The sequence below is a fragment of the Hylobates moloch genome, unplaced genomic scaffold (assembly GCF_009828535.3).
Source record: "Hylobates moloch isolate HMO894 unplaced genomic scaffold, HMol_V3 SCAFFOLD_16, whole genome shotgun sequence".
In the NCBI taxonomy this organism is placed as follows: Eukaryota; Metazoa; Chordata; class Mammalia; order Primates; family Hylobatidae; genus Hylobates; species Hylobates moloch.
Genome location: NW_026652291.1, coordinates 61,730,789 through 61,752,336, shown reverse-complemented (window position 1 = coordinate 61,752,336; position 21,548 = coordinate 61,730,789). Strand labels below are relative to the sequence as shown.

At 40.6% G+C, this 21,548-nt stretch overlaps 1 protein-coding gene across 4 annotated transcripts in view; it reads left to right on the top strand.

Moving 5' to 3' along the window:
* STXBP6 (syntaxin binding protein 6) overlaps window positions 1-21,548 on the top strand; it is a 250,811-nt gene that overhangs the window by 225,812 nt on the left and 3,451 nt on the right. For all 4 annotated transcript variants that reach the window (XM_058429767.1, XM_032179909.2, XM_032179910.2 and 1 more), the window contains one exon: window positions 15,443-15,600. In XM_058429767.1, the coding sequence (XP_058285750.1) occupies window positions 15,443-15,600 (158 nt within the window). The remainder of the gene's footprint in view (window positions 1-15,442; window positions 15,601-21,548) is intronic.

Sequence of the window (21,548 nt, the reverse complement as noted above, 5' to 3'; positions counted from 1 at the left end):
AACATCATTCTCAGTAAACTATCGCAAGGACAAAAAACCAGACACTGCATGTTCTCACTCATAGGTGGGAATTGAACAATGAGAACTCATGGACACAGGAAGGGGAACATCACACTCCGGGGACTGTTGTGGGGTGGGGGGGGGGGGGAGGGACAGCATTAGGAGATATACCTAATGCTAAATGATGAGTTAATGGGTGCAGCAAAACAACATGGCACATGGATACATATATAACAAACCTGCACATTGGGCACATGTACCCTAAAACCTAAAGTATAATAATAATAAAAAAAAAAGAAAAAAAAAAGAATTTGAATGTGTTTGAGGTAAAACTTCTCTAAGAACCAATTTGGGCTGGACACATCCTAAATGTTGCATACATATTTTTTTAAATCAAAGAGTACGATAAATTCACTTTTTCTTGCTGTAAAGGATAGTAAGCCTCATACCTCTTTCCTTACTCCTAGAGGTTCAAACAACTTAACATATTATTGTCTTAATACAAAACCATTTAATTTTCCACCCTGTGTTAATAAATTATCCTTGGTGAGCTTTTTCTCCTTGGCAAGCACTCTCTGTATTTTCCACCCTTTTTAGTTCTTATTTTAAAAACTTTGTTACTTTCATGCACTAACCATATAATGCATGTGATATATGGTCCAATTATACAAATGGGGATGAGACACAGTGAAGGAAATTTTTAAAGTTAACTAACTGGCTAAAAAGACACTTAAACCGATAATTACAATATAATAAATGTAGCAATAGAAACATGAACAAAGTTCCAAGGAAATGAGGAAGCATAAACTTTTTAAAATTTTGATGAAGTTTATGTATTCTTTTGTTGCTTTTACTTTAGGTATCATATCTAAGAAACTATTGCTTAAACTAAGGTCATGAAGATTTACACCTATGCTTTTTCTTCTAAGAGGTTACAGTTTAGCTCATCTGTTTAGGTCTTTGATCTATTTTGAGTTAAAGTCGTATATGGTGTAATGTAGGGGTCCAACTTCACTCTTTTGCATGTGGATATGCAGTTAGTTGTCCCAGTACCATTTGTTGAAAAGACAATTTTTTTCCATTAAATTGTCTTAACACTCTCATAGCTGCCTCTTTGATATATTGTCCTGACTTAACTTCCATTGTGCCAAATTCACCTTGCTTTTTCAGTTTCCTTAGCAGGTTCCTTTACCTTCACCTTATTCTAAATGTTAAGATTCTTAAAGATAGGATTTGCAAGCCCCTTCCCTTCTGTCTTTCGTGTTGCACCCTACAGATGATCCATTCCCATTCTCTCTCTATGCTAATGACTTAGAAATTTTATCTCCATCCCCAGACTTCTCTGCAGAGCTTCTTACAGGAATATCTATTTGACTTATTGACTCTACGTCGATGTCTCATAGACAACTTAAGCATACATAACCTTATCCAAAATGAAATACTTTAGTCTCATATCTGTTCACCCTCCAAGAAAATTTGTTTTTCTGACAGCTTTTTTAATCTTGTAAATTGCACCACTATTATCTACCCAATTGCTCAAACCAGAAGCCTGGGATTCACTCAGTATTCTTCCTTTTCCCTCATCTCTCATATTCAGTCCATTAATATGTATCTCAAATCTTTCCATACATCTGATCTCACTGACATCATCGTAGTACAGGCCACCTTTATCTCTTACCTGAATTACTGCAATAGCTTCTTAACTGTTCTGTTTCTTTTCTTTCTCCTATTCCCGAACTACCACCAGAGTAATAATTTCAAAAATGATCTTGGTCCAGATTACCCCTATTTTAAAACACTCCAATGGCTTCTGCTTGCACTTAAGATCTCTCATTACCATGGTATATGATGGTATCTGCCATGGTATATAATGGTATCTATCTAATCTGCCTCTTGCTTAGCTCTCTAGTCTCCTCTCAAGGCACTTTCCCCCTTCTATGGCCACACCAGTGGTCTTTCACTTTCTGGAACACATAAAGGGGTTTTCCCCTTTCAAATCTTTGCACACGGACTTTTCCCCAGCTTATCTCCTCAGGAACAGCTTACGTCTTCAGACGCGGCTTTCAAACTGATTCTAAGTCAGTCCCTCTTCCCTTGAATATACTATCACAGCACAATGTTTGTTAACACCTGGAAAATTATTGTGTTTCAGCAATTTAATTTTTTTATTATAACATATTTTTACACATACACACCCCTACACATATTTTTTTAACCATACACATCCTGCCTCCTGTTTCTAGACCATAAGCCCCTTGCTGGGCATGGGGTGGGGACAGTGTGTGTGGAGAGTATGTCTTTTTTTTTATTTTATTATTATTATACTTTAAGTTTTAGGGTACATATACACAATGTGCAGGTTTGTTACATATGTATCCATGTGCCATGTTGGTGTGCTGCAGCCATTAACTCCTCATTTAGTATTAGGTATATCTCCTAATGCTATCCCTCCCCCCTCCCCCAACCCCACAACAGTCCCCGGAGTGTGATGTTCCCCTTCCTGTGTCCATGTGTTCTCATTGTTCAATCCCACCTATGAGTGAGAACATGCAGTGTTTGGTTTTTTGACCTTGCAATAGTTTGCTGAGAATGATGATTTCCAGTTTCATCCATGTCCCTACAAAGGACATGAACTCATCATTTTTTATAGCTGCATAGTATTCCATGGTGTATATGTGCCACATTTTCTTAATCCAGTCTATCGTTGGACATTTGGGTTGGTTCCAAGTCTTTGCCATTGTGAATAGTGCCACAATAAACATACATGTGCATGTGTCTTTATAGCAGCATGATTTATAATCCTTTGGGTATATACCCAGTAATGGGATGGCTGGGTCAAATGGTATTTCTAGTTCTAGATCCCTGAGGAATCGCCACACTGACTTCCGTAATGGTTGAACTAGTTTACAGTCCCACCAACAGTGTAAAAGTGTTCCTATTTCTCCACATCCTCTCCAGCACCTGTTGTTTCCTGACTTTTTAATGATGGCCATTCTAACTGGTGTGAGATGGTATCTCATTGTGGTTTTGATTTGCGTTTCTCTGGTGGCCAGTGATGATGAGCATTTTTACATGTGTTTTTTGCTGCATAAATGTCTTCTTTTGAGAAGTGTCTGCTCATGTCCTTCGCCCACTTTTTGATGGGGTTGTTTGTTTTTTTCTTGTAAATTTGTTTGAGTTCATTGTAGATTCTGGATATTAGCCCTTTGTCAGATGAGTAGGTTGCAAAAATTTTCTCCCATTCTGTAGGTTGCCTGTTCACTCTGATGGTAGTTTCTTTTGCTGTGCAGAAGCTCTTTAGTTTAATTAGATCCCATTTGTCAATTTTGGCTTCTGTTGCCATTGCTTTTGGTGTTTTAGACATGAAGTCCTTGCCCATGCCTATGTCCTGAATGGTAATGCCTACGTTTTCTTCTAGGGTTTTTATGGTTTTAGGTCTAACATGTAAGTCTTTAATCCATCTTGAATTAATTTTTGTATAAGGTGTAAGGAAGAGATCCAGTTTCAGCTTTCTACAAATGGCTAGCCAGTTTTCCCAGCACCATTTATGAAATAGGGAATCCTTTCCCCATTTCTTGTTTTTGTCAGGTTTGTCAAAGATCAGATCGTTGTAGATATGTGATGTTATTTCTGAGGGCTCTGTTCTGTTCCATTGATCTATATCTCTGTTTTGGTACCAGTACCATGCTGTTTTGGTTACTGTAGTATAGTTTGAAGTCAAGTAGCGTGATGCCTCCAGCTTTGTTCTTTTGGCTTAGGACTGACTTGGCGATGCGGACTCTTTTGGTTCCATATGAACCTTAAAGTAGTTTTTTCTAATTCTGTGAAGAAAGTCATTGGTAGCTTGATGGGGATGGCATTGAATCTATAAATTACCTTGGGCAGTATGGCCATTTTCACGATACTGATTCTTCCAAACCATGAGCATGGAATGTTCTTCCATTTGTTTGTATCCTCTTTTATTTCATTGAGCAGTGGTTTGTAGTTCTCCTTGAAGAGGTCCTTCACATCCCTTGTAAGTTGGATTCCTAGGTATTTTATTCTCTTTGAAGCAATTGTGAATGAGAGTTCACTCATGATTTGGCTCTCTGTTTGTCTGTGATTGGTGTACAAGAATGCTTGTGATTTTTGTACATTGATTTTGTATGCTGAGACTTTGCTAAAGTTGCTAATCAGCTTAAGGAGATTTTGGGCTGAGACGATGGGGTTTTCTAGATACACAATCATGTCATCTGCAAACAGGGACAATTTGACTTCCTCTTTTCCTAATTGAATACCCTTTATTTCCTTCTGCTGCCTGATTGCCCTTGTCAGAACTTCCAGCACTATATTGAATAGGAGTGGTGAGAGAGGGCATCCCTGTCTTGTGCCAGTTTTCAAAGGGAATGCTTCCAGTTTTTGCCCATTCAGTATGATATTGGCAAAGGGGATATCACCACCGATCCCACAGAAATAGAAACTACCATCAGAGAATACTACAAACACCTCTACGTAAATAAACTAGAAAATCTAGAAGAAATGGATAAATTCCTCGACACATACACCCTCCCAAGACTAAATCAGGAAGAAGTTGAATCTCTGAATAGACCAATAACAGGCTCTGAAATTGTGGCAATAAGCAATAGCTTACTAACCAAAAAGAGTCCGGGACCAGATGGATTCACAGCCGAATTCTACCAGAGGTACAAGGAGGAACTGGTACCATTCCTTCTGAAACTATTCCAATCAATAGAAAAAGAGGGAATCCTCCCTAACTCATTTTATGAGGCCAGCATCATCCTGATACCAAAGCCTGGCAGAGACACAACCAAAAAAGAGAATTTTAGACCAATATCCTTGGTGAACATTGATGCAAAAATCCTCAATAAAATACTGGCAAACTGAATCCAGCAGCACATCAAAAAGCTTATCCACCATGATCAAGTGGGCTTCATCCCTGGGATGCAAGGCTGGTTCAACATACACAAATCAATAAGTGTAATCCAGCATATAAACAGAACTAAAGACAAAAACCACATGATTATCTCAATAGATGCAGAAAAGGCCTTTGACAAAATTCAACAACGCTTCATGCTAAAAACTCTCAATAAATTAGGTATTGATGGGACGTATCTCAAAATAATAACAGTATGTCTATTTTGCCTACAACTGTGTTCCCAGCCTGTTGCTGTGCCTATTGCAAATAATAGGTAACCAAAAAAAAAAAAAATAGTTCAATGAATAAACAAACCAGCAGGGAAATGTAAAAGGTGGAATGACGTCTGATGAGTATGAATTACTAGGGAATTATGGAAGGAAAGTACATCAGTGGTTGAGTAACCAGTGTCTGCAAAGTCTCAGAGGCAAGAAAAGAGATGTATGTGTAAAGATGCTGATTATATTCCGTGGAGACTGATGGGATTATATGCATGGAAAGGAAACATTTTTATTTGCACTTTGTTTCATGCTCAGTTTATTAAATATTTCTACTAAACATAATTTGAAAAGTCAAATTTTCTTAAGCTTTTATAAACATTGTTTATGAAACTTAGCTCATGAAGTTCTCTTAAACAATTTAAACTGCAATCACAGTTTAATAGGACTGATTATTCTGACTACTTTAGATACTTTAAACAGACAAGACATATGCAAAAATAATAATTACAATACTTAAAGGAGTATTATATTTAAACCTGTAATGAACTAGCAACACCATAGGTTTCATTTCTCTCTTCATTATTTATTTTCTTCTTTATAGATCTTTCAACTTTAATCAAAGTGCCTATTTTCATATTTCCTGAGTCTAGAGGATTGAGGTGGCAATCAGTTGATTTTTAGTGGGGGCACAGGGCCTGGTTTATTCTCCCAAGGTGATTCAAACTTGTGTCCCTGAATATCTCACTGGGTCTTCATGGGAACCTCATGTTTCACCTCAGTAGAACCGTTTAAGCCTATATTCTTCACATACGCCCAGTGATTTCAACTTGATGGGTTTTCTCCCAAAATGGTGCATCCTTTACGTTACTTGGCCAGTATTACATAATCCTCTATGTCATTCTTGTGCATCGCTGTGGTATATTAGCATTATTGTGAACAGGCAGATGCCTTATTAATATCTTATTATGATTTGTCACATTGTCTAGAAGTTTCTTCCCCTGGGAGATGCAATCTGATCTGAACAGATAGCCAAATTTCTAAAGAGGAGAATGCATTCACTACTTTGGAATGCATCATTGTCATTCTTTCTACCTAGTGGATATGTTTGACCATTAATGCTCATTAGTCCTTTCTGTAACTTTCTACTCTTTCTGAAATTCTTTGGCTTGCTTGTAGTTTTCTGTATTTGCTGATTGCTACTCACACAGATAGAGACAAATACATACATTTGTATATAGATAAATATTAAACAAAATACCCAGATATTTTAATATTTTTTACTAATTAAAACCAAAGCATCCAATTATAATCAATTTTGTTTTGCATTTCAACTTCATTTTGTACCTTTTATGTTTTTTGTTTGTTTGTTTGTTTTGTTTTGAGGTGGAGTCTCGCTCTGTCACCCAGGCTGGAGTGCAGTGGCGCGATCTCGGCTCACTGTAAGCTCCGCCTCCTGGGTTCACACCATTCTCCTGCCTCAGCCTCTCCGAGTAGCTGGGACTACAGGCACCCGCCACCACGCCCGGCTAATTTTTTGTATTTTTAGTAGAGACAGGGTTTCACCATGGTCTTGATCTCCTGACCTCATGATCCACCCGCCTCGGCCTCCCAAAGTGCTGGGAACTCTCTTGTTTATCATTAAGAAATTATGGCTTCCACAAAGTCATATACAATTACTGTAATCATCTTTATTGTGATAATTTTTATTACTATTGATGTGCTAAATATCACATCAGTGATCTTGCCCAGTGATCTCCTTTAAACTGCTTTCTTTTTCATTTTAGCACTGTCCATATCATCTTTAGAGGTATCCTTGCTATCTGGCAATAATAAGGTATTTTAGGCCTATTTGAGTTTTCCTTGCCCAAAGGCTTGGAATCTGCTGCTTCCCAAAGAACTTTGCTTTCTTCTAGCAGAAAATATTGCTAGACACCTAAATCTGAGTGTGAGGCTTGCATTTCAATACTGATGCTGGAAAAAAAAAAAAAAGTGCTACTGCTGATGTTGGAACACCCTTAAGGACAGAGCTGGATGCAGTGTTCTTTGTTAAGCTTTTTATGCACATGGATTTTTTTTCAAATTCATTTGTTATGTGTTCTACATAGTAAGAAACTGATAAAACTTTAAGGATTTTCTATAATCTGTCAAGAAACAGTGAAGCAATAGATAAAGGTTGGAGGTCCTGCAGAGGTGGCAAGCGAATAGCCTGGAACTAGATTAAGAAAGGCCTTCTTGGTTGTGTTGTATTATGTGGGTGAGCAGCAAAGCATGGAAATGAGAAAGTGGCATGATCAGGTTACCAGTATAGAAAGAGGATCAGGTACTAGAGGACTTAGAGACTAGTGGCAGGAACACCATCCGGGCTGCTATCTTTGTCCAGTAAGACTGAAATAGAACCTAAAGTACCATAGGGGCTAGAAATAATGTGGAGGGCTAAGTGAAGAGCCCTTGCTGAGAGAGAATGTCCTGGATTCCATGAGTATTTTGGTGTGGGATATGATGGAGAGGTTAAGAGTCAGGTCAACTGAGAGTAGAAGAGTAGGTGAACAGAAGAGCCATTAAGTGACACAATGAATTTAGGAGGAGCAGATCAGAAGAAGGGCAGGAAGGAAAAGATTGGGTTAATATGAAGGTTTTTAATTTGTGAAGCAGACAGATACAGACAGTGTCTGGCACATGTTTGTTCTGTAATAAGTGAGCTGAATGAATCAGTTATTACTAATGATACACAGTACATTGAGCTCATACTGCATTATTAGCCGTATGCTAAATATGTATTTCATTTATTTCTCACACTAGTTCATATGAAAAATAAGTACTGGTTTTTTGTTTGTTTGTTTGTTTGTTTGTTTATGACAAGGTCTGACTCTATTGTCCAGGCTGGAGTGCAGTGGCTCCATCTCAGCTCACAGAAACCTCCGCCTCCCAGGCTCAAGCCATCTTCCCACCTCAGCCTCCGCAGTAACTGGGACTATAATAGGCATGCACCGCCAAGCCCAGCTAGTTTTTGTATTTCTTATAGAGATAGGGTTTCTCCATGTTGCCCAGGCTGATCTCAAAACTCCTGAGCTAAAGTGATCCACCCACCTTGGCCTCCCAAAGTGCTGAGATTACAGGCATGAGCCACCACACCCGGCCAAAAATAGGTACTGTTTTTTATTGACATTAAACCAATGAAAAAGCATAGGCTTATAGAGATTAAGTAACTTACCTGAAGCCACATAGTTGATATTTGGCAAAGTCAGGCTCAAGCCTAGACCTTTCTGACCTTGTATCTCTAATCAGGAAGGGAATGAAGGAAGAATCAAAATGATAGGGGTCGGGGGTGGATCAAGAAATAGTGTGTTTTAGAAGCCAACAGAAAGAGTGACCTTCAGAAGTAGTCAATTTGTGGTCCCATGGCCAGCTGGAGGAAACATAAAATAGGCAATGGACTTGATAGGTCATTGGTGAGTTTGAGAGAACAGTGTTGTTAGCATGGGGTGAGGTAGTCCACTGGAAGTTCAAAACAATTGTGGCATATGAAAGTAAGAGTAGGGGCAGACTACTCCTTCACGAATGTTCATGGTGATGAGAGTAGGGAAAGAAAGATGAGCTAAGTAGAGAGCTTAACAGAAAGACTATCCAGTGCCAGATAACAAGTTATCTCATTACTAATGGCTAAGGTTCAGTGTCTATGGGCCAAACACTATTCTAAATGCCCCACTTGCACATCACCTCATTTATTCCTCACAGCAACCTCATGAGATAGATAGTAGACCAAGCCCTAGGACAGGTGAGGAAACTGAAGCACAACAGGGTAAGTAATTTGTTCAAGGTCACACAGTTGGTAAGTAGCAAGTATGTTGAACAAAATTTGCTTTTTAACCAGTAGCATTGTGTAGAGTTTTCAATTTGTATATATAAGGACTTGAAATTACAGTTATTAGAGTGTTAGAGTGAAAGTTCCTAGCTGCCAACTGTAATAAAAGTAGAGACCTGTAGATCATAGCTGATTTGTCAGCAAACATAACCCAAGACAGAACGAAGTCCATTTTACCAAATTTAGAGCCACGTTAGGTTTTTAACCTCAAAACAAGCGTTCCCTGTATTCTGAGAACTGGATAATCTCTGAACAAAACAGACCCAAAAGAAGTATTATTGAATTCATTCTTCTGATACCCTATAACTGTTCGTAAGAACCAAGGTTAAGTAAATCCTAAAGATTCCCATGAGTGTTTATGCATATCGTGAATTTAAGTGTTTAAAGAGACCTGAATAAAATCCTAAATGTTTGACCCTTGTCAATGAGAAGATTGAAACAGTGAATTGAGAGGAGAGTATGAACTCATAGTTGTCTATATGACAGGGAGGGAGAATTGGGCTTTTTCCTGAGACTTTAGTTAGCTTCTGGGGCAGACATGCTTGTGACTTGGGAATAGGCTGGTGTTCCACTGCATTACCTTCACAGTGCCAAAAGAAGACCTAATAGAATGGTCCATTCTTTGCTTGGTAACAACAGCAATCGATAATTCCAAGGTGTCCTTCAAGTAGGCTTTTGCATTTATGGACTTACAAAGTATTCCTGAGCATTAAGTCCATTTTTCTTTGTCATCCAGCTCCAGGCAACAAACAAGTAAGTTTCTTGGTCCTTGAAATTAGCCACCAACTTGAGACAAAAGATAATTCTGAAACCGCCATTGAGCACGCTGTCTGTTCCGTAGCCTCTATAGAGCAAGCCTTTTGAATGTAATTACATGACCTATTACTAAATTGATGAGGACAGCCTGAATTTATTTTTCCTCCTTTAACTTAGGAGTTAGTGTAGTCTATTGTAGCATTTCTGAGCACAAATTCTGCAGAATTTCACCCTACTAAGATACTTGGCAAAAAAGCCCTATGAGTAAATATGTTTGGGAAGCTCTGCATACCATACCTCTCCTGCTCTCACCCCTACCTCCTTTTCGTTCAGTTTACATTAACACATTAAAGATTTTCCAAAGTTCTGCAATAAAGGAGCGTGGCTAGATCTCATTTCACGACGTCATTTTGCCATAGAATTGAGCTTTCCTTGGAGCACTGTAACTCACAGAACCACTTTGGCAAATGCTGACATAGATGTTAAGAGCTTTGGAGTCAATTCGTGGCTAATCCTGCGTAAGCTACTTCACCTCCCTGTGCATGTGTTTCCTTAACTGTAACATAAGGGTAAGAATATCTCCCTTTGAGGAATGTAACATCTTACCATAGTACGTGCCACCTAGTATGGTAGCTGTTCCGTGATTGTGATTGGCTGTTGTTCACACTGCATCCTGCCCAGCTTGGGTTAACAACTCTTCCTTTTGGAAAGGCTTGATGTAACCAGAATTTTTAAAAGAATTTTTCTGGTTAGTCATTACCACAAAAGTATGGATGAAATTTAACTTTTTGGAAGAATCTCCATCTTAAAAGAGGATATTAGAGGTTGTCCAACATTGAAATGCAGTGATGTGATTTAGTATTGATTAGTCAATGTAATATAGAAAGAGCTTGGTATTGCCTAAATTCACAGTTAATTAGTGGCCTTTGTGGATTAAGAACCAACTTCTATCACCGGGTAGGCCTTTGCATTTAATCACTCTGTTCATAAAAGTAAAAGCTAATATCATCATTATTACTTAAATTATTATTCATCTGTAAAATATTTAGTGACAGTCACAGTACTAAACAGAGCCTCCTTTGAAGCATCATGATTATCATGCAACTGAATTACCATGGATGGGGGCAGAAGTAGAGCCACTCATCACAGGAAGCAGAACAGTGTCTAAGTGGCACTGAGTGGCTTTGGGACTGAAAGGAGACCAGGCTGTCAGGGAGCCAGATCTCTATGTGACTTTTCTTTTGCTAATATGTGTTCTAGTGGTAGAAACACTGAGCAATAAAATTGTCACAGAGTGAAAGTAGAAAAAAGAAGAAAACACCGTCTTAGGTGAATCCTACCTTTTTGTATCCAGTGAAATTAATTTGTGTGTCACTTATACTGAACAAGACTTACTTGTACCTTAGGTACTACCCATGAAAATAGCTTTGCTAAGAAAAATAACTCGGTAGATTAGAATAGAGCCTACTTCATCTATGCAGAGAATAAATTATTATTGAATACTTTTGGCATATTATATGAGAGTCACTAATGTTCCTGGCCTATAAACAGATTAAATATAATAGGTCTCCCTACCAATTTTTGTGTTTGTTAGAACCCATATCTATTTTACACATTTATATTTTCCCAAAATTCAAATTGGTTTTCCTCTAAGTTAGTTTAGATAAGTGGGGTTTATTGGGTAGTTATTCTTAAGTGGTTAAATTGATTATGGAATAGAAGTAGTCCAAGCAAAACTATTAAGAAATCTCTGTTTTAAAAGAGTGTTCTTAGATGAGCACATTGACTCAGCACTGAGTATAGATGGGCATATATTTATTATTTATGTTTTAGATTATTTTCTTGCTGCTTTATTTTCCAAACAGGATGAATATTTTACATTTCAAATATCTCTATGTATTTTATAGAAGTAGCTGCTGAAAATTCTGTTGAAATTGCTTTTACTAGCAATAGAATTAAGGATTTTAATTACCAAGATACACCCTGATGTATAGGGTGATCAAATGAAATTATGTTGATAATTGAACTATATGTGTATCCTGCTACACATAGCAGGATATACAAAGGTATGTAAGGAGTATCTTCTGCAAGCTTCAAAACACTTAGCCCCAAGATAGGAGAGAAGAGAGAGTGACATGCAATGGAATTGGGTGAGAAGTGCCATTTTTTTCAAAATTACATAGAAAGAAGATGTAGTCTTAAGGGGGGTGGAGGGACAAACTTCCATTGAGTACCTGGAGACACTGCGTGTACATCTGTATCTCCACAGTAGGCACGTGAGGTAAATGGCACAACCCACATTTTACAGATCAGACAAATTAAATCACTCCCTTAAAGTTATTCTGCCAGTTGTGTCAGCATAATAGTGCCTGGCACATAGTATGTACTTCATGAATAGTTTTGAATGTTGAATAAATCTTTCAGGGAAGCAATTTTCAACATACACCAAGAGCCTAAAAATGTTTGTATGCTTTGAACCAGCAATTTTATTTCTAGTAATTATCATAGATGTGGTAAAGATTGTGTGTATATGTGAGGCAAGAGGATGGTAAAAAGGCAAGAGTGTAGAGAGCTGTATAGGAGGTGACCTTTAGTTGTATGGGATAAAAGTGAGGAAGGTGTCTAGACTAGAATCCCAGATTTCTGGCCGGATTAAGGACCTGGGCAGATATTGGGGTTGTTCGCTAAGTAGGGGACCCAAAGGAAAAACAGGTGTGAAGGGAAAAGATAATGAGTTGAGGTTTTGACTTACTGAACTTAACATGACTTTGGGTCATTCTGTTAGACTTTTTCCATAAGAAAACCTGTGTACCTGGAGCTCAGCAGCATGACCTAGTGAAAGATAAGGATTTGGTTATGGAAGTCAAGAGCTGGATGAGATTGCTCCAGAGAGAGTCTGTAGAGTGCAAAAGAGAAGAGAGTGAGGGAAAGAACCCTGGGATTACAGTTGGAGCAAGAGGATCCCAGATAGAAGAAAATAAGTCAGCAGAAGATCTAAGTCAATAGAGGAGAAATAATAAAGATTTAGGGAATGGTCAACAGAGTGAAATGATGCACTCTGAGAATTTGTAATCCAGCTGGGAAGTCATTGCATCTACAGGTGAAAAAGTCAAGTAGGAAAAGAGTTGCCCATGATTGTACTTAATGAAGTACCCAAGAAGGTTATAGATATTATTTAGGGAGTTGAGTGGAGGGAGAGATTGGAATTGACCTGAAGCTTAATAAAGATGATGGGACTTCACTGGGCCTAAAATGTGGGTAGAATCGAAATTGGAAGAGGTTATTTCAACTGAGGAAATGAAATTTGTTCGAATTCATCCTGATGCCTGAAAATAACTGAAGGTAGATTTCTTGTTGGCAGTAGTCAGCAATGTCATCTTTCAACAGCGAAGACAGCATCTGATTCTCTGAGTTATAATGACTCCTGTTAAACAGTATCATATAAAACTGAGTGTGATGTTACCTGACATCACGTGCAAGATTAATTTCAAGCAACAAAGCAGCAAGGCTTATGTGTAGTGGGTTCATTCCAGAAACACGATGTGAAGATCATGCAGGTCAATTCCAGTGGGAAAAGGCAAGTCTTGGTTATACACCCTCTTAATTTTATAGCAGCTAATTCTAAAATCCTTTTGATTTAAGGCAGCTATTCCTAGTGGTGAAGTTGCAGCTTCCCTGCCCTATCTTTTCCCAGTCCTCTGGTGGCTAAGCTGTGAATATATGGAAGGAGGCAGGAAAAGGAGATTTTCTTGTGCCCTCTCCCAGCTCTTCTGCGCCCTTCCCCGTCTTCCTGTTCCACCCCATTGGCCTCTTCCTTTTTTGAGAAAACTTGACTTTCCGTGTGGCATGGGTAATAACTCTTAATTTACCAAGAGGAGTACCTTGAGGACAGAAACAGTCAGGCATTACCTTGGGAAATAACCTGTCAAAACCTATCTGTATGCTAGTCTGCCCACAATTCTGTCTTAGTGATTGCTTCTCTGAACCAACACCATATCTGCAAAGAACAAGGTAGAGAATAAGGAAAAGTCACTGGAAAACCAGGCTCAAGTGCTATCCATGTCACTTCCCTAGTGATATGGTCTTGTGCAAGCCTCTTAACCTCTGCCAGTCCCAATCCTATCAGTAGAATTGTGACAATCAAGTGAGATAATATTTGTGAAGGTGCTTTATGATTGCAAAGTGCTATTCAAGTGTTGAGCAGTGTGGATATGTTATTACCTTAGTTATGAGTATGATATGAAAGAAAAGGGGACCAAGATTTCTCCTCCTAAATCTGTTCTGAAGACCCAGACCTTTCATTCCAACCTTGCATTCAACCAGATTTGCCTAGAACTGCATTTCCTCTGCTCCCTATTTATCTGTGCTGATTTATCTTGGCTCATGTAGTGCTTGATGCAACTGAGTAACACTGAGTTAACCCCATTCTCCTCCCCTTAGTGCATAATTGAATCCCTTGAAATCCACCATTAAAGAAGAAAAATAGAAAAACACTTGCTAAGTGCTTCCTCCAGTCCAGGCACTTTCTTTGCCTGAGATCCTTTTCCACAAACCACAGACTGTGCCCACAGAGGAGAAATTAAGAAGCCTTTGCAGCTGAGACCAGTGGAAATTTCATTTCTATTAAAAGCTGTCTATGGCTGGATGTATCTATCCCAGGTACAAAGTTAAATGATGTAATAAACTTATTCAAAGACATAAAGCCATTATATAAAATGCCATTAAATATCTCACACTCAATGTTAACAAAATACAGCTATAAATTTCCTTTGGTTGTCATTTTGCAAGTTGCTATTTCTCAGTGATTTATGCATCGGCAAGTTCTTCACTATTGAATTTTGCTGCCCAGTCCCAGCAAATGGGATGTCAGGAATGCATGACCCTTTGAGATGCAATGGCTTTCAACTTTCTTGGTATCACCATTCCTGAGTTTGGGAATACCAAGTTTCTTCTAGGGCTGGTTTCTGTCACTGTTTTGTACCTGCTGGTTAAGTATGGTCCTGAGGCTCCGTATTTCACATACCGGAGATCAGAGGTAAGGAGTCCCAACCATCCAAGCCATGGTACAGAATCCAAGGTTGGGAGCAGACACATCTACTCTGAGCTTTGAGACTGGATCATAGCTCTTACATGAAGCTGTACATTTTGGGGTGTTCTTTACTTGCTGGATGAAGGGGTAAAATGAAGAAGAAGCGTTGGAAGGAATATAGCGCATTCTATCTAGAAAAGTTCTGTAGTCCCAGTTTTCCTATGGTTATTCACCGAAACCACAGGTTAAAAGGAAATAACATAAGATCCAGATATGTCTCATTGAACTTGCCTAATTCTATGAACTTGTCAATGTTTTCATTTATCTTTGCAAGCCAAGTTGTAAATCCAGACAGGCCCCATCCTTTTGAGCCTCATCAGATAGAATACTGGCAGAATGGAAATGACTGGCGTGTCAGTGATGGGATTATAAGGAAGCATTTAGGATTTTCCTAGGTCCTGCAGTCAATGGGTGTTCTTGCTGCAAGTGCGTCAGTCAAACCCAATCAAAAGAAATGTCGGCTTGTTTCCCAGACACTAGACGAGCGGCCTTTCTGCAGTGTGACCTGCCTTCCTCTTACAGGGTACTCACCCTGCCAGAGTCTGGTCACTGTGGGTCAGCCGGGCCAGTTTCTGATGCTCCTGCTCTCCTCCTTTCAGGAAACAGCATCCTCCATTCAGCTGCTGACAGCGTGACCAGCGCAGTGCAGAAGGCAAGCCAGGCCTTGAATGAGCGTGGAGAGCGATTAGGCCGAGCAGAGGAGAAGACAGAAGACCTGAAGAACAGCGCCCAGCAGTTTGCAGAAACTGCGCACAAGGTGGGCCAAGAGAGGGGCAGGCTTCTCAGCTCTGGGGCGTTGGGGAGCTACAGTGCCAAGAAACTTTATTTCAGTATTTTCCTGTGATGAGAGATATAAAATTAAGCTTTTTATTTCCCCTTTATGTAACTCCCATCTGCTACTTACTAAACACCTGAGTCGTGGAAAATTTCTTCTTGTACCTGGTTTCTTTGGCTCTTTTCTGATGTCCTCATCCGTATCTCTGACCTTCTGATCTTGGATCTTTAGGAACTGTGGACCATCTTTAGTTCCTGCTCAGAAGTTTAGGGCTCAAGTATCGAGACACAGAATAGGGGGTGGGGGAGAAGAGATCAGGTCTTCAAATATCGCTGCCCCACTTAGCCAACACAAGGAGGACGTGAGGCTGCTCGTGCTTGCTTTTCCATCCTGTCCCTTTCTCATCCTGAGTCTAGCAGTGTGTCCTTATCTCTTCACCAGACACCAAGCAAGCCGCAGTCCCAGGGAACTACGCACCTCGGGGCTAGTTTTCCCTCTGAGAGGGGTCGGTTGTTATTTCAGGGCCTCAATTCTGGGGCTCTGAGCTTGACCGGAGCAGCGCTGAGCTGCCAGCAATACTCCCTGCTGCCCCTGAATCCAGAGAAGGGCATTTCCTGCGTGACTGAGTGTGCACTCTGCACATTCTCATACTCGCTGAGAACTGTGCCTTTTAGAAGGGAAAGGGGCAGTTTTTATTGGCAGCCAGCTATCTAAGGCAGTCACAAACCAAAGGAGAGGCCCTGTTGGTCAGGTGATAAAGAGGATTTATTGCTGTTCTTGTGCTTCAGATCAAAGGGCAGTTTTTTTCTGGTTAGTGGTTTGAATTTAGGCTTCCAGAAACAACATCTGCTGATGACTTGTGTTGGCATGTCAGACTTATGATCTGGCCCTTCAAATACGCTTTTCAGGTGACCTTTCGGGGAAAAAAATAACTGGCTTTAACAGAAACACCACTTCTGCTGAGGAAACAAGGATGGATAACCTAAAAAGCAATGAGAAAAATATTCCCAGCTGAGTTGCGGTGACCTCTTCTGGAGGCTCATGCTCAGTTCCAGCTGGGGATCCAGCTCTGAGTGGATGACTCCTGCCTTCTCTTCCTGCATCCCCTTTGCGCAGCCCTGTCTTGTCGTCTCATTCATTCTCTGTCGTGACAGGGTCTTACTGCACTGTTGCCCGTGGGGCCCATTTCGAGTTCCTTCAAGGAGAATTGGCCAGATCTATCTGAAAATGCAGACAGCCCTGCTGGAGACCAGAGCCTCAGATTGCTGCTGCTGGTGCAGATGCAGAGAGAGTGAACTTGGATTTAAGGTCTCCCTAGTTCCTTCCTCCCTTCTGCAGCCTCTGTGACACAGAGATAATGATGTCATGGAAATGCTGGCATTACAGCCTCAGCTTCTCTAACCACAACAGCAGCTTCCGTGATTTCAATGGGAGACGGATAGTGGAAATCTGGGGAAACATTTAAGTTGTTGAGTTGGGTAGAGAAGGCTAAAGGGAATAACTTTATAACAGTCTTCAGTTCGGGGAAGGGTGATAGTACAGGCATTTTTCTTTCATGTCTTCCCACACAGAATAGAGCAATCAATACTGCGCTGATAAAATTCTGCTAAAACAAGAGTTTAGGTTAATGATTAAACCATGAACCAGGTTACCAAGGAAGATTGTGAAATTGCTCTTCCTAAGGCGGCGTAGACAATACCTGGATGTCATCCACGTAGGCGTCCCTCCCAGAGCGGGCTGTACAAACACTGCATTGGATAACCTAACCAGATGGCCTGAATTCTTGGCCCTGGTAGCCCTGTTTCCTTGATACTGTGGCCAAGTTTGCTAGGCAATTGGGCAAGCAATATGGAATAGTAGTTAACATCTTGTCTTTGAATATAGCTCTGCCATTTACCATCTTGGTGACCTTGGGCAAATGCTTAATTTCTCTAAGCCTCAGTTTTCTCATCAGTAAAATAGAGCACTATTCTTTATGAGAATAGTACCTATCTACTAGAGTGTTCAGAGAATTGAATGAGTTCAAAGCTATTAGCATAGTATGTAGCACATATAAATCTAAATTACTATTATTTGTAATCATTTCCATAAATTTTTTTTCTACTGACCCTGCCCTATTCAGTCACATAATGAGCACTGTAGAGGGATTGGAGAATTGATACTGGTGATTGGGGATCCTCACCACAGGGACAGGGAAGGAATGGAGCAGATTTTGTGCCTCCCAAACCCAAAGGGAAAGGGGTGTGGGAGGGCCTCCTGCTAAACGTTGATACTATCTAAACACAGATCAGCCCTTGAAACAGGAACCCATCCGGATAGAAACTAATGCAGCCACCAAAGGCAAAGGGGTCTCTGGCTTGACCAGTGGGAAAATTTATGCCCAGCAGTTACCTGCTTTCACTCGGGAGGAGTGAGGCGTGGACAGCTTGTGTTTATTTTGGTTTCCCCTCCTTTAGGTCATCTCGGGGGGAAGAGGAGGGGTTACTAGTGTCTGTTAATGTGTATGAGAGTGTGAGAGTGTCGTGGCCAGACTTGCAGTTGTGTGAAACTGGGATGTGTGCCTATGAATCACTGGCGCTGGCAGTATTCCTAACGAGCAGATTGACCTCTCTAGATAAGGTGTGGCTGTTTTCCCAGGGACTAGGACTCTTGATTTGGACCTGCTAGCATAGGCTGACCACAAAGATGTCACTTTACTGGACAAGCCACAGCCAGGCCTGCTGGTGATGGGAGAGTTCAGAGATGGAACCCAGGCATTCTACCCCCTAGACAAGCATGGCTCTGTTGACTCAGAAGGAGTAAGCTGTGCTTACAAGTGGGGGCCAGAACACATGGCAGAGTCCTGAGCAGAAAATGGCGATGCCAGATGGCAGCTCCTAGAGCTCCCAGTTGAATGAGGGCACTGAACCCCAGCTGGAGAGTTTGGCACACCTTTGTAGAGTCCAGTAGAAAAGAACTTGGCCTTCTAACTTGTTCCAGGACTCCTGCAGTGACCCAGGTGCAAGAGTGAATGGATCACTTTTGCACAACCCTGACTTCAAAATATGCAGGTGCTTGTTGTCTACAGTGCAGATAGAAAATGATCCTTCCGCCCTGCCTCCCTAGACTGACTCCCCCATCTCCACTCTGGTGAGCCTGGTTTGAGGAAGTGTGGTTCTTTCTTGAGCTCCGGGCTTCATGCAAAGTTAACCTCAGGAAAGTGCACCACAATCGCAAGAACAGATCTGCTCACTTTCCCTTGCCAAAAAGCACAACGTTGCAGCAGATGCAATGCTTTGACGGCCCCGCCGTAGGCAGTGAGTTAGTAGGCAAGAGCATTACCCATACTCAGACATCCTCAGATGACATTTCTTGCAGAAAAAAACATTGACCTGCCCTGTTTTGCACTAGCCTACGTGTGTGGGGGAAGAAAGGGCATGTGGCATTTCTCTCACTGCGAGGGAATGGCTGCCTCTATCCTTACTACCTAAGGAGCTCAGGTCTGGGTCTTAGGAGCACAGGTCTTATAATATATAATATTATATTATTATAAAATAATACTATTATGTTATAATAGTATTATAAAAAATAAAATACATGATTTTATTATTTATCAACAATAATATATTGATACTATATCTCCCTGGTATCAGTCATGATTTTATTATTATCATTTTTTAGGTTGAGTAGGTTACATACATAGCATTGAAAGAGAACTCTTTCCATGAGATATTAAGAACACAAAATATATCAAAAGGAAATTTTAAATTTTAACAACTCTGACACCTAAATTTATCCATTGGCATTTAGAGTTGGAGACTTTTTTATAGACATAAGAGGAGGCTGAGGTGTGGAGCAGCTGTGACTTTAGAGCTCAAGGTCATACAGCAGATTTGCAGCAGCAGGTATCCTGACCTCATTTCATGCAGTGCTCTTTCTGCTCTACCTCCCTGCCTTCCATATTCTAACGCTCCTCATTCCTAGGGAATTTTTAAACAAAAACTAAAATGATACTACTTTCTTAGTCCATTCAAGCTGCTATAACAAAATACCATAAACTGGGTGACTTATATACAACAGAAATTTATTTCTCACAATTTTGGAGGCTGGGAAGTCAAAGATCAAGGTACTGGCAAATCCTGTGTCTGGTGAGGGCCAATTGTTTGATTCACAGATGGCACCTCCTCATCATGTCCTCACATGGTAGAAGCAATGAGGGGTCTCGCTTCAGCCACTTTATAAGGACACTAATCTCATTCATGAGTGCTCTGCCCTCATGACCTAACTACCTCTCAAAAGTTCCACCTTCTAATAGTGTCACCTTGGGGGTTAGATTTCAACATAAGAATTTTGGGGAAACACAAACATCTGGACCATGGCAATACTCAAATAGCAAAATGTCCAGTCTTAACGTATTTCTGTAAATCTTAGCTGGTCATGGCCCAGGGGCTCCCCTTAGCTCCATTCCAGATGCACTGTCCTGGTTACCAGGGTCTGGTTTGAACAGCAGCACAATCACTGCTGAAGATTAATAGCTGTGGGTAAATTGGCACAAGCCCATTAGTTGAAAGTTAACAGCTCATTGAATACCAGGACAGCAGCACTGATCAAATATTTATGGTCAGTATTTATTATGCACAACACTTAACCACTCTGTGTTGATGTGATGGTCCATGTTGCTGAATAGTGTATGAAAACTAGAAGCAGAGCAAGAAGTAGAGGCCGTAGAGTGATGAGGTTCAGAGTGTGGCCAGGAAGTGGGACAGATCTGAACTAGAGCCCTGGCTCTGCCATTTGCACCAACCTGGACTATATGTTTCCTGGACTATAAACTCTTTGAGGTCAGGAGTCCTTAGCCACCTCTACCCTTCTTGGCAAGAACCCACATCACTCAGCATGACAGCCTGGGAACATTCGGAACTTCCCAAACCCTGTGTCTGACAGTTGACTGACTATCGGCGTTAGCATTGCAGAAGATCTGTGGAGGTCTTCACTGGCATCACCAGACAGAGGTACTGGGAGCTCTTTCAGCTGAGGTTTCCCAAGCAGAGATTAACTTATCAACATGAGGACTGGTCCAAAGGTCCCTCTATCACATGCAAACCTGGCTGGGGACACTGCTTGTGAGTGTTGACCCTGCCTTTGCTGGTGGCTTAGCTGAAATGGCAGCCCCAGGGTTATAACTTATTTGTTGAAGATGTCAAGAAGAGAAAGAGAAGACTCAGGTTGCCCTGGGTTTTGCTGAAGAAATGGATTAGTGACATCTTCCAAAATGATGCAGAGCACCACTGGGTGAAATCAGTAGGATCGGCCTTACTAATTCTTAAAAGGCAGAGAGCCTGGTCAGGATGCAGATGACAGAGCTTTCTGCAAAGTTATTGCCTGCAGAGAATCACCTGTTCTTTGCTCAAAGGATTTCTGAGCCACAGAACCCTAACCCCAGTTGTTCCCAGCCCCAACCACAGGAATTAGTCCCTGATATCAGACTCTGGATACATGGGGAGTTACAGTTCAGCCTCTGTTCTGCCTTCTAGTTCACATCATTGTATAGACTCCTTGGAAAAGATCTGGCTAAGAAAAGTGAAGACAAATTTAATTTTGTGTTCTGTACCTGCATATCATTTCCTTAAATACATTATCATGGGCTGGCTGGGCTTGGGAAAATATTGACTGATACCGTGGTATTTGATGTTCCCGTTTCAAAGACCGAATATTTCGATAGACTATGTTTTACAAACACCAGTGGGAAAGGCATAAATCAAAGTCGGGATTTGGTGTGTTTTAGCTCTCATCAATAACACAATTAAATTGTGAAGGGCTGTGGACTTGGTCGAATGTCCAGGCTGCATATTAAATAGATGGTTGTAGATTGTCTCACTAAAAGCTGTTGATTTTTAATACTTCATGAGATGCCAGTAAATATAATTCAGAGGTGTTGCTTCTCCTGGATA